General features: G+C 27.4%; 1 protein-coding gene across 1 annotated transcript in view; it reads right to left on the reverse strand.

Moving 5' to 3' along the window:
- The window catches only part of LOC100199898 (replication factor C subunit 2), a 45031-nt gene that overhangs the window by 13529 nt on the left and 16348 nt on the right, over positions 1–15154 (reverse strand). The window contains exons 3-6 of the mRNA XM_065807535.1: positions 10113–10154; positions 9670–9776; positions 7059–7160; positions 6720–6820 (exon numbers count right to left, since the gene is read on the reverse strand). Coding sequence (XP_065663607.1) covers positions 6720–6820; positions 7059–7160; positions 9670–9776; positions 10113–10154 — 352 coding nt within the window. The remainder of the gene's footprint in view (positions 1–6719; positions 6821–7058; positions 7161–9669; positions 9777–10112; positions 10155–15154) is intronic.

A 15154-nucleotide genomic window follows, 5' to 3' on the forward strand; every position in this document is an offset into this window, starting at 1 on the left:
TGTGTTATAGAGTTGGTTAACTAGTTTCCTGCTTCTTTTCTTTGCCTTTATTTGTTGTTCTATAGTGTATTTTAGAGTTTTTTCACGTTTTCTATATTTATTATTCATTTTTTTAAACTGACGACCAATTGTCGATTGATTTACACCGAATTTAATACCTATTTTTATCTGACTGACCCCTTTTCGATTGTTGACAAGTCTTGTTAATTCGGCTTTCTTTTCTCTAGTCCAGGATATTGGACGACCAGGGTGCTTTCTATCAGAAAATATTGAACAGTTTAAAGTCTTTTTAGGTTATCATATATTGTACTTCGAGCAAATCCTTCCTTTTCAAAATGAATTACGATTTTTTTTTTAATATTAAGTTCATTTACAAAAAACATTTTTAGTCGCTTTCGAAAAGATTCTCGTTCAGCTGCATTTAACCTCATTTTAAATAATTGTGTTGCAAATAATAAAGTTTATATTTTATAGAATGTTTATGCCTACGCATAAAACCACAAAAACTAATTATTATGCTCAAATAATGAAATTAGGATTTGTCTGATAACTTCCGCATCACCCGTTAGTATGTATGTATGTATGTATGTATGTATTTATGTATGTATGTATGTATGTATGTATGTATGTATGTATGTATGTATGTATGTATGTATGTATGAATGTATGCATGTATATATGTATGTATGTATGTATGTATGTATGTATGTATGTATGTATGTATGTATGTATGTATGTATGTATGTATGTATGTGTGTATATATATATATATATATATATATATATATATATATATATATATATATATATATATATATATATATATATATATATATATATATATACAGTGGCGGCAGAAAGTCATGCACCCAGCAACTTTTACAACAAAATTTTGATTTTAGAATAGGTTTTAAAAATAAAAATAACCAGATTTCAAATTCTTTAATGTCAAGGTTGTTTACTTTGTGTAGGAATTTTAAATTTTTTTGTGACTTTTAATTTTAAGTAACTTTGTGGTAATTTGGATGTTAATTTATGCGATCAGCGATGTCCCTTTAAATTTTGTTTACAATTGATATATTTGATAATATTTTATTTATTTGTATTTTGGGCTTGTAACTAGGGTTTTTCATTACTATTTAACAGTAACAGTAAAACAGCTGTTTTTTTGTCAAAAATGAAAAACAGTAAACAGCTGTTTTTTCAGAACTGTTTTTACTGTTTTTTAACGACTTTTTTATGTTTAAAAAATATTACGTATTGGTGATAAGTTTGTGTTTTTCCTTGTGTTTTTCAAAGAGAAGAAAGTAAAATCTTGGGTGTTTTTAAAAGTAACACATTTAACAGTATGTATTAAATCATTTTAATTTGATTTAAGAATACAATAACAATGCTTATATATTTCAGCAATGTCGTTGAGGAACACTATTTTGATAGCGATGAATCTGATGAAAGTGATTGCTTTGATGATTGCCTTGATTTGCTAAATGATGACGACATTGAACAATCTGAAATTAGTTATCACGATTTGCTTAAAAATTCTCGAAAGCTTGTCAAATTCATAAAAAATTCAACAGTTCGCAACAACATTTTTTTGAGTAAAGTGAAAGCTTTAACAGGACGTGAAAATGAACTACATCTTGATGTCAAAACTCGCTGGAATTCAATTCCAACCATGTTGGACTCGATTATTAAGACTGAAATGGCAATTCGAGAGACTTTATTTGAGTTCAATGCGACACACATTTTGGATTCAATTGATTTTATTGCTCTTCGTAATCTTTATGATGCTATGGAACCGATAAAACTTACAGTTCAATGTTTAAGTCAGAAAGATGCAACATTAGTAAATGCTGAAATAATTTTGGAGTTTATGTTTAAAAAATTGTCAATGATCAACAGCAAAATCAGTGAAGAATTGTACAATAACTTAAAAATCCATACTGATGAAAGATTGAACAAGGATGTTATGAATCTTTTAAAGAGTTTAAAAGATCCTTCAAACACTCCAACAAAAGCAACATTGATATTTGCCGGTCGTCTTGGTTCTCGATTGTTTGGATTTGATGAAGAAACTGAAATAGATGAGTTGATACAATCCGAATCTGAAAATGTTAGTCTATCACTAAACGACGAATTAAACTTGCTTCTTCGTAAAGAACATACAACAACAACAACTGGATCAGATTTCAAATGGGTAAAATCGGAAATCACTCTTTATAAGAACACTGGACAACGTACAGAAAACCTTCAAAAATTATTCAATGCACTTTTAAGTATTAAACCAACATCAACTGACGTTGAGCGTGTTTTTTCAGTTGGCACAAATTTTTGCACAAAAATTAGATCGCGTTTGTCCGACGAGTCACTTAAAGCTTTTGTCTTTTTAAAATTTTATTATAAAAAATGAAGAAAAAATTGTAGTTTGTATTCGAATAGCTGAATAAATAGTTAAAGTTTTTCATCCTTTAATAAAATTCAAAATATGCCTTTTTTAATAGCTTTATTTATTTAGTCTTCAAGTAAAACTTCTAAATTTATTTTTGTAAACGACATTGACAAATATAAGGACATTGACGCTTTTTGCTCCTTAACGTGTGTCATTATTTTAATTTCTTATAAAATTTTAAAAAACAGTTAAAACAGCTGTTAACAGCTGTTTTTTTTGAAATTGAAAAACAGTAACAGCTGTTTTTTCAAAACCACTGTTTTTGAAAAACCCTACTTGTAACTTACCAGTCCATGTTATTTTGTATTTGTTTTTCGGTTTTCAGTGGATATTAATTGTAGTTTTTACATTGGTTGCATTATTTATTGTTTTATTTTGGAAAATGGAGGTTAATATGATGGGCCTAATTGTGCAATTAAGACTTGGCATTGGGGGTCACAAATTTTACTTGCTTAGCATTTAATTGGTATTATTTTTCATTCTAAATATTGTTTAATGATGTATTTCATATTACTTGGTATTATAAAACAATTTATTTATTTTAGATTTATTTTTATAAAATTATTACCATGACTGGAGCGAAGAAGCTGACTGCGGAGGAGCGGCTGGAGGTGGTTGTGCAGGTCAGGAATGGGTCAACTTTTGATGCAGTGGCTCAGAAAATGGAAATAAGCAAGTCAACAGTAACTAGGCTAAAAAGGAGATACAGGAAGACAGGATTGGTGGCTGATAGATCCCGCAGTGGTCATCCGAAGAAGACATCGACTAGAGATGATCGTCTTCTTGTCCGAATAAGCTTAGTGGATAGGCAGTTAACTGCCCCTGATATAGCTGCCTGGCTGTATAGACTATATAGAATCAGGCTGGCTGTTAGGACTGTTAGAGCCAAGCTGCAGAAAGCTGGTTTAAAAACTTTTTTGGCTGCGAAGAACCCACTGTTAACTTGTGATCACCGCCGGAGGCGGAGAGCATTTGCACTGATACATCGTGGCTGGACCATCGATCAATGGTAACAGGTTCTCTGGAGTGATGAGAGCAGTTTTCAAGTGTTTAGTGGTGAGAAGAGAGTTTTAATGAGGAGAAGAGTGGGTGAAAGATACCACAGCAGTTGCATTAATGCTACTGTGAAGCATGGAGGAGGGTCTATCACGGTTTGGGGTTGCATCTCATGGTCCGGGATAGGTCAATTGTACCACTGCGTAGATGCAATGAACCAGGACCAGTACATTGGAGTCCTAAGAGATCAAATGCTCCCTTCAGCTGGTGCTTTATTTGGCAGACAAGGTGAGTTTGTCTTTCAGCAGGACAACGCACCCTCTCACAAAGCTAAGCGGGTATGTGATTTCTTAACCTCCAAACGTGTACGAGTCTTGGAGTGGCCTCCTCAGAGCCCTGACCTTAATCCCATTGAACATCTGTGGGAGATCATCTGAAAGCTGCAGGTATCCAAACCCACTGGTTTGGAAGATTTGTGGAGGTGTTTGAATGAAGCATGGGAAAGCATCACCCCAGAAACCTTACATTCATTGGTCGAGTCCATGCCACGGCATATCATGCATGTCCTCAAAGCCAAAGGCGGTCATACAAAATATTAAACATATCATTATTTTTATTTTTAAGACATTTATATTTCATGTTGCTAACATTTGGGACAGTTATTAGTGTTTTTTAAATAAAATTTATATGTGTAAATAGTAAAAAAGTGTTATTTTTCAGTTGGGTGCATGACTTTTTGCCGCCACTATATATTTATATATTTATATATATATATATATATATATATATATATATATATATATATATATATATATATATATATATATATATATATATATATATATACATATATACAACTTCTTTTTCAACTTAAGTTAACACTGTAAAATAATATAAACACATTTAAATTGTTGACTTTAGGAAAAAGAAGAATAAAACAAAAAATAATATACATAAAAAAACTTTTTTTGCTATAATAAAAAAGTCTTTCATTTCTTTTTTCTACTTTCATGCCTAAACCCTCAATGGATGTATGTACTAAAGTACACAAAGATGGTTTTTTCCTCATATATTATTCGGCCATACAGAAAAAGCCATCTTTGTGGGCTTTAGTACATACACTCTCTGAGGGTTTGGGCAGGTATTATTTAGAAATGAAGGACATTTAATAAATTTTTTTAAAATATAATTTTCAATTTTATTCTTCTCTATCTTTCAGAATTTAAATCAACATTTAAATGTGTGCATAATATTTTAGCACATTACAAACCTTAATGTGCAAAAATTGTGTATGTGTGTGTGTTTATGTATTGTGTATATATTTGTATATGTGTGCGTATGTATCGTGCATGTGTGTGTGTGTGTGTGTGTGTAATAGGTTGTTTTATATTTTATCAATTCTTGAAATTAAACTCACAAATCGATTTATAAATCGACCATTTATATGAAAAAAAGTTTAAAAAATTTTTTTTTTTAACAAATTTCAGAAGATTCTCAATTTTTTCAAGATGCTTCTTTTATGTAATTAATATTCAATCCATCATATATTATTTAAAAGAATAAAAAATTTTATAGGATAAATCTTAAGGTCCCCACTAGGCGTTTAAAACAGCCGACATTTTTGCCCAAAATCAAACTAGCGGAGACCCTAAACATTATATATATATATATATATATATATATATATATATATATATATATATATATATATATATATATATATATATATCAAAGTTATTTTCATATAAATGGTCAATTTATAAATCGATTCGCGAGTTCAATTTCAAAAATTGATAAAATATGAAACACCCTGTGTATATATATTCCTTTAGTTTGACATTTAAATTTACAGTTTGTGATAAATTTAAGCATCAAACTGTAGTGGTTAAGAGCAAATAGCTCTTAATGGCTATTTGTCTTTAAAAATGATGAAGTTTATACACACATAAACACATATAAAAGGAACTATTTAAAGATTTACTTTAAATATTAAACTTTTTTTGAAGAGATAATTTTAAGATTTAAATAATGCAAGTCATCTACTTTTATTACAATTTTTTCATCACAATTACTAATTTATTTATAACTAATTGTTATAATATAGCAAATATAATAATTACCGAAAAATATAATAATTAGCAGAAATGCACAAATTATTTTTACAAACATAATAATTTGTCTATAATTTGTTCACTAAATTATTCATAAATTATTATATATACACATTTAATTGCAAGAAGGCAAACAACAACTATTTAAGTTTGGAGTTACAGGAAACAAAAAAGCGTTATAAAAAAGAGAAAGCAAAGAAAGAAATAAAATAGTTTATAGAAATATGTTGACAGATGACTTGAAAAAAGGATGGCTGGAAAGAACATGTCACATGATAGAGCTGAAAATATTTATCCTCTAAAATATCATCGAAATATTTCACAACCAAAAAATTTAGAACCGAAAAATTTACTTTCATTGCAGGATCAAATTACAAAATTTTTTATTGCGCCGAAAGTTTTAGAACTGAATTTTACAACTGAAAAAATTTGGATCGAATTACAAAATCCTTTCTTTTTTTATTTTAATTTAAAACTTTATTTCACATTTTTTGATTGAAATTTTTTCGGTTCTAAAATTATTTATGACATTTCGATCAAAATTTTTTCGGTTCTAAATACAATTATGACTTTCGATCGAAAATTCAATTGAAATCATTTCGGTTCTAATTTTTTTCGTGAATGTTTTCGGTTGTGTAATAAATTTATCATATTTGGTTCTAAATTGAAATTTACGATTTGGTTGAATCATAGGTTGCCAGAAAGAAAAAAGATCTTGCTGAATAATGAATTAGGAAAGATTGTTTTGGATGATGGATAAAGAGAGGATGGCTTGTTTAAGCAGCAACCATGGAAAACAAGTACATGGTTGATAGCTAAACTAGGTGTAACTAGATTTACATTGCATTTTTTCGATCTTATCTAAAAGTGAAAAAGAAACATTATAAGAACCAGCTCTAATAATTCAATCAAGAACAGATTAAAAAAAGGTAGAAAACTATGTATAAATTACTGCAGAGATTAGAAATTTATAGAGGTTGAAAATGGAATCAAAAGGTAGAAAATAGAAAGCGCAATGATTTTTTCATAAATTAAATAATTGTTTATATAACTACTATTAACGAGTAATTATTAACTATATAAATTAATTTTATATTTACTTGATTATTGTCAATTTTTAAATAGTAACTTTGAACTTATAAAATTTTTAATGATTTTATTACCAATTATTTTGTCAGACTGATTACATGCTAATGCAAAACGAGTTGTTTTTGAATAAAGTTCCATTGTTCGCCGTAAAGCTTGTTGTGCTCCAGAAGTCATGCTAAAATATTTAGAATTTTTATTGTGCTATTTTTTTATTAAAAGCAAAAATGTCCTCACATTTAAAAAAAAATGGTTTAAAAGTACACGCAATTAGTGATTTTTCAACAAAATTCTCAAGACAAAAATATAATATTTGATAAACAAAAAACTAAAAAAAAATCTAACTTTTGAGAAGAAACTTAATACTTAATTTTTTAAATTTATTTTATTTTTTACAACACTAAAAAATATTTCACCTGTCAGCTTCATCAAGAATAATAATTTTGTGTCGACCTGGTGGTAATGTAACTTTTTGCTGTGCAAACATCTTAATTTTATTTCGAACTACATCAATACCCCTGAAATAAAACGATTATGGTTACTATGGTTACAAAACATTTAAATTTTATTTTGAGCTGCATCTTTACCCCTGAAGTAAAATAATTATGATTATATGGTTACTATGGTTACAAACGAGGAAAAATAAAGATTATTTTGATTAAATTGTATTATAAAAAAAATCTTTTTAATTTGTTGAATAACTTACAAACAGTTGCCTGGTGCTAGAGGCTATGCGGGAAATCCTGCATAGGCCTTATGCTTTTTAGAAGGGCCTTTTAGATAACAAATTATTTTACTATATTCTTTAAATGATCAACAAAAACTTTTTATTCACTTTACTATTCGATTTAAAGTGTTAAACCTTGAGTTCTAGTATATTAGTATTTTGCATAATAAAATGCAAACATTATCTAATGTCGGTCTCAAAAATAATAGCAAAAAAAGTTTATTATTACGTCACATAATTAGATTTTGATGATTGTAGTAGATTAAAGAAATTGTATAGAGGGTTATATATTAAGATTCCAACAGTCAGATATGTATTTGCAATCATGAAATTACTATATTAAATAGAAATCACTTTAGGAATTAAAAAAAAAAGGTGCTTGTTAAACTAAATATTTTGTTCAATTTTATTGTTTGTTCAATAAAAATATTTTATCATTAAAACTATTTAGTTTTAATTATTGCTTGTTTTGCCAAACACTACATTATTTAATTTCTATGTAACCATAGAATCAAACGACAATTAAAGTTAAAACCATGAATTTGTTATTTGACCTTTTTATGCAGTAAATATTTTCAAAAGGATTAAAAATTATTTAAAAAATTTACTTACAAAAAATGTTTTACAACTTAATCTTTAGAAAAAGAAAAACAACTTATCTATAATTAAATAACCAGTAAAAAAAATTTATGCTATTTGAATACATAACAATGTAGTTTCCCAAATAAAAGAAATTGCCATTAGACTAATTAAAAAGGCGATTTCAAAGCAAAAATATTACTTTAAATGACATGCACACACACGCACAAAAAAAATAATCTCTAGTTTTACAATTTATCATGGAAATTTTTATTTCAAATAAAACTTGGTATATATTGATTATAATATCAATAAAGTATTTATAATTCTTGGATTATCTTGTGTTAAGTAACTTAACATTATAAAAATATTTTTTAATACAAAATATTGTTTTTGCATGTAAATGTTGGGCAATAAAAATCACCCATTGACTTTTTACAATCTCAAAAACAGTCCATTAATTTCTCTATGTTCTACTAAACATTTGATACATGGGCTTTTTTCAGCAGGCCACTTCTAATAAAAATTAGCAGTGGCCTGCTGAAAACACAAAGATTTATATAAAAGAAAAAAAAACTTTATTACATTAACTTTTTTTATTTTTTTTGTTAATTTTTCAACTTATTGTGGAACTTATCGTCAAAGTGTCACCATCATCATCATGTCATTAAGACATGATCTCAAGTCATGAGAAAATTTAATTTGAGAAAAGATTTTGCAATTTTATTGTAAGTGAGAAGTGGCATAGAAGTAAATATTTTTCATAAATATAATTACCAACTATATCTTAAATATAATTACCATATTTTCATTTAAAATTTATTTATCTATTAAAAAAAACAACATTTAAAACAATAGAAAATAAATTGAAAAGGTTGGAGTCGCTGAAATCGAGCATTTTTATTAGCTTTATTAACAGTTACAGTCTCACTAAAAGTTGCAGTCTCGCCAAAACATGTAATATGCCTAGTAGAGTAATGATATTAATACAATAACTATCAATACAATTAACCTTGTAAACATGTGAGTTAATTAAAAATTAATTGCTATAATTGGTTTGTATTTAGGTAGGCAAATGTGATCAAAAAATTATATGTAACATTCTAAAATTTAGAATATTTATTCATAAAGTCTAGGAGCTGAAGCCAAGCCAGTCATTTCTTAGGAGGCAGAGCTGAGCTGTAAAAAGCCTGATACTGGTCATACTTTTTCAAAGTATAATAACATAAATATAAAAACATAGAATTATAACATATTTAATAACATTATAGTATTATAACATACTTATAATAATATTATAAGGTAGAATATCGATTTAAAATTTGTATTCAATTGCACATTCTAAAAACAAAGGTAATAAAATAAAAAAAACCATCATCAGTTCCTGTCATGTTCTAAAACTTATCACTTCACATTTTAAATCACTTTAAATTTTAAATCGCAGACTTTTTTAATAACCAACCAATGAAAATAAGCATGGCTGTTTTTTGCAAACAAAACCATTGAGATGATTGACTGTTGAAGATTCATACTAATTAACAGAATGTTTTTCTTAAACTAGACATTAGGCAATAAATATTGATACAAGCATTAACATTCACTAATTTCTAATTCATTAAAAAAAGAAAGATTTGTAGAGCCCTGCATGCGTGCAAGTTTTATATTCATATTTTGAAAAAATAACAAAAATAATGCTAAGAATAATATTTCAGTCTTATTACCTTTCATTAGAAGCATTAAGTTCCATGACTGCATCTTTATAAGAAGTAGATAACAATTGTCTTGCTAAACACAAGATACTAGTAGTCTTGCCAATACCTGGTGGACCCTAAACAAAAGTAATTCTTAACTATATAAGTCTCATTTGCTTAAAGTTTTACTTTTATTTCCTAAATACTTTATTTGGAACCCTTTAGTAATATCTGGTCAACTGTGTGATAACAAGATAAACATCAAAATTCTTTATAGTCCTGTATAACCTGAAGCAGTTAATTATTTAACATTTGATACTGATGTTAACAGTTTCATTTACAATTATTGAAGCTAGACACAAAGATGTCTAGCTTCAATAATTGGAAATGAAATACAATACCATGCAGTGCTAATTAAGTCTGTACTAAAGTAGTACGTACTAATAATTAATAATAAAATAAATATGACTTACTGCTATTATAATATTTGGAACATTCCCTTGCTCACTAAACACCTAAACAAAATAAAAGTTTAATTTTTGTATAAAATTTTTTTTATATATTGACTTAATTTTATTTTAAGTTATTTTATTTGCTATTTTATTATGTTTGGTAGTGGTAAAGTGCATATAAGCATCAAGTTTTACTGAGGTAGATACCCACCATGTCTCTGGAAGAAGCACTTGTTTTTCTGGACAAAGGCCTTCTCAGTCAAGTTTCTTGGTCAAGGTTTGAGCTTAAGAGTTATAGGATTGTAACACCTTTCTTTTCAGTACATTTAATTCTTTATCATTCTTTTCACAACTGTCACATTCCATTTGACTATCTTTGTGAACAGTAAAAAAAAAATATTCTTATTATATATTAATTAAATTAGTAGTAATACTCATTTGTGCATGTTTGCGCAGGACTCACGGCAGCCATTAAACCCGGTTTAATAGCCAAAAAAAGTTTTTTTAGCACTTTTTTTTATAAGAAAATAAGGATGAAAGTGTATACAAATATCTAACTTATGCAAATTTCAACTTTTGTAAATGTTAAAATTTTAAGTTTTAGTTGTCAAGTTTTTACATTTAAGTTGAGTTAGCATCAGGAAAAAGAGAAGCGTGGCTCCTCTTGCCCCTTCAGATTTATTTAGAGGTTTTGAGTAACATAACTTTGAAAATATTTAATATTTTTACTTAAAAATTTGTACCTGGCTATTTTCAGGGGTGGCAAATGCAACGAAATGATCAGAAATGTAAAAAACTATTTTTAAGTACCTGTATTTATCAACTTAAATAAATTTAGGCAACTTTTTAAATACCTGATTTTGTTGCTCAAGAAATCCATGTGGCCTTGATAATATATAAAAAATATTACATATTATTCTATGCTCATTGATCTGCTAGTTAATGGATTTCCATATATGGATAACAGGGCATGGTTCCCGCTTTTTGTAACGAAGTATTGCAATTGATTTTCCACTACCTTCCAGACTTGTTGGAGGTCTAAAACATTCGACATTTCTTTAGTGCCAATGAAATTGCATGTTAAAGTTGTTTTCAGGGCCCAGGACACCAGGGGAGAGGGAAGGGCTGGTTTATGGACCCTTTTTTTTGTAGTGGAATCTTGTGATTTTTCACTACTTTCCAGACTAACTGTAGCTCTGAAAATTTCAGCATTTGTGTTGTCCTGATGAATGTGTGTTAAAATTGTTTCCAGGCCTGGGGCTATGCCCCAATTATTTCCTCAAAATAATTTTTTTTTTGCATTTTTAATAAAGTAAAGATAACTTTGAAAATATTGTTTTCGAAAAATTTTTTGGTTTGTATTTGTTCCATTTGGTTTTTGATCATTTGTATATTCAATGATCATTCTTAAAATATTTTAAGAAAGTACATATGTTTATAAGATTTTTGATTTGCAAAGATATGGATTAAAAACAGTCATCTATCTAAAATAATGATTTTAAAAGAATTTTACATTATATAATTTGAAACTTTTTGAATTGAAAAGAAAATAGACAGAACAACATTGATTTGCCAGAAAACAACAATTGAAGAATAGGAATTGATGTTATCAGAGGCAATAAAGAAATTAACAGCTCATTCCTACATTGCAAAATGTCAAGCAAGATAACTAAGGCAACAAAAGGAAAAGTTGGAAAAAGATTGCTGTATTCTCTTAGGTGATTTTGCAGAAAACTACACACCTGTGATTCAAGATGAAATTTAAAGTTACCATTAGTAGCAAAGTCAATTCACGTTACACCCCATTATTTATTAAACGAAAATGACCAGCTTAAAGAATAATCATTTTGCTTTATGTCAGAAGATCATGAGCATGACATTGGTTTTGTGTATGAAGTTCAGACACAAATAGTTAATCATTTAAAAGAAAATCATCCTAATATTTCAAAGATTCTTTTTTTTTTTAGATGGTTAAGCTGCACAGTGTAAAAACCACAAAAACCTTTACAAAAATTGTTTCCATAAAGATGATTTTGACATTGATTCAGAGTGGATATTTTTTGCTACAAGTCATGGTATTGTGACACTGTAAAACTACAAGATGGTATTGGTGACACTGTAAAACCATTGACTGCAAATGCAAATCTACTAAGTCTTTTTCTGGTATTCAAAGTATTCAACCTAATCAGCAAATAAACATCAATACATTGAAATTTGGTGAATTTATTCTGTGTAAATATAACGCATTTCTATAACTGAATTGAAATGATAGATAAAATTGACAATATTGAGCAAGATGTTATGGTAAAATTTATACACCTGCATAGTCCTTTTAACAAAGCTTTCTGACCATCTAGAGCAGATGAGTGTTGGGTTCTAATTACCAACATAATTTGTATCATTGATGTACCTGTAACAACAACTGGATATATATATACTTTGACTGTTGATGCATTGAAACAAATCTTACACAATCTTGACACTCTATATTTTTGTATTTTACTTTATAAATAATTAAATAAAATGGGACAAGTACAAACCGAAAAAATTTTTGAAGACAATATTTACAAAGTTATCATTACATTATTGAAAACTCAAAAAAAAAAAAAAAAAACTTTATGAGAAAATAAGTGGGGCACGACCCTAATGCCCCAGACCATTGACTCTTGAAGTCGTCTGCCCTGGACACAATTTTAACACACATTAATCAGGAACACACCCATACTGAAAGTTTCAGACCTTCCAGTTTTGCTGGAAGGTAGTGAAAAATCAAAAGATTCCACAACAAAAAAGTGGGGCACTAGCTCGAGCCCACCAATAATATCTTGGGGTGTTGAAAACAATTTTTGGTCTATATTGAATAGAAAATTGCAAGATCGTCAGGCAACAAATGAAGATGAACTGTTCCAAATTCTTCTTGCTGGTTAGAATGCTTTACCAAATGACTTTTTAAAAAGACTTGTAGATAGTATGTCTTTTATATGCGCAGAAGTTGTAAGAAACAAAGGATGGCCAATTAAGTACTAATATAGCTAAAACTTGAAAAATACTTTACAAATCCTAATTTCTTTACTTACATGTAATGTACAATAATATTATATACATTTCTTTAAAAATTGTCCTGAATTACTTTTATCATATGAGTTTAAGACATTTTTTAATGTTTTTTTTATCAAAAAATTTAGTGTGGCTTTTTTTTTTGCACCCCACTGTATATATATATATATATATATATATATATATATATATATATATATATATATATATATATATATATATATATATATATATATATATATATATATATATATATATATATATATATAGACACCATATATACAGACATCTAAACCTAAAAATGCACGAGACATTGCACAGTTAATCTTTCAAATCTGTATTTGCTTTTAAACTTTTAAAAATCTTTAAAATATCTCTAAATAAATCCTTTATCATTATCATAAATAACTAAAGTATATATGCTTATTTATAAATAATATCTTTTGTATTTTATCTGTTTTTAGAGTTACTAAAGTTTATTTTTTCAATGAAGATGTTATGTAATGAAACATGTTCTTTTTTGTAGACGATGTATTGAAATCATAGCATGTTGTTTAAATTTAAAGAAGTTGACGATGACCTCATTTTAAATATAAGTGGTTTTTTATTTTTTTTGGTTTTATATACTTTTATTATATGTTAGATATATATTAGATGTTTTATTTTTTTTTATATGAATCTTATTTAGTATAGTGTTAATGTCTGGTAGAGATATTTAGTTGATTACTGGATTTTATAAAGTTTTTTTTACTTTTATAAACTTTACATATTCTTTTTGATTATGGTAAAGGTCCTCCATTTTAATTTCAACTAATTTTTTCAAAAATATTTAAAATGAGTAACAATATTAATATTTTTAGTGCTACCGTTCATATCCAGTTGTAAGTTTTTAATTTGCAGGTAGGTAATCAATATATAATTTATCTTTACTTTTGGTTCAATAGTTTGTACTTTAGTTTTATAATATAATACAGTTACTTAGTTATAGTATTTTAGAATAAATTTTGTTAGATTATTTTCTAAGTTGTCGTGAAGCAATTTGTTGTCTGTTTGCAGTTTAATCATGATTCTAATGATTCTCACATTGCTGAGCTTCTGTTTATCTAATATTTTCTCTTTTCTTTTGTGTATTATAGTCTGGTCCCTACATGTAAAAAAGAAAGGAAAACTAAATATTATGAGTGGGCATTCTAATTTTTGTACAAACTTGTTCCATATAACTTAAGAAATTTAAAAATCTTTACGTGCCACTTGGAAACTGCTTATAACTTTAGTTAGAGACAAAAAAAGATGCAACTTATTGTAAAGATTTCATGTATAAAATATCTGCCATGTTTATAAATTGAATACTGCAAAGCATTGAGTTTTTGGCAGGGGTTTAATAATTTGTAAAATTACATGTCTTAAATATAATAACTTAAATATATGTAATCAAAGTTTCCCAAACTTTATTTAATAACAAATTTATTCATAATTGCCTCTTAATATTGTATCGAAATTGTAAAATAGTTTTAATTTAATAAATCTATAAAATAAAATTTGCCCCCGTTCTTTGTTTATGTTAAAAAATGTTTACTTTTCCGGATATCAAAATCCAGTTTGTTAAAATCGGATTTTAACAAACTGGATTGGATATCCGGTTTTGCTCACCTATAGTTGAAAGTTTTTATTAGGGGTTAGCAAAACCTGTTATCCGGTCTGGTTTGTTAAAATCCGAATCCGATTTTAACAAACCAGACCGGATATCCGGTTTTGCTCATCCATACGTATAATAGTTTATAATATATAAGTAGATAAATATCTAAAACATCAAGTTTAGTTTCATTAAAAAACTAAGGTGTAATGTTGGTTTCATTTTTCTAAATAGTATACTTAACCCTATAAATAATTCTCATATATGTGTCATTTTTCATCAATAAATATTTAAAAAGTTTACTTGAGTAAATAATTATCAAAGTAAAATTTATTAAATTTTTTTGATGTTAGATTATATATTTCATATCAAT

The sequence above is a fragment of the Hydra vulgaris genome, chromosome 10, assembly GCF_038396675.1.
Source record: "Hydra vulgaris chromosome 10, alternate assembly HydraT2T_AEP".
Classification (NCBI taxonomy): Eukaryota; Metazoa; Cnidaria; class Hydrozoa; order Anthoathecata; family Hydridae; genus Hydra; species Hydra vulgaris.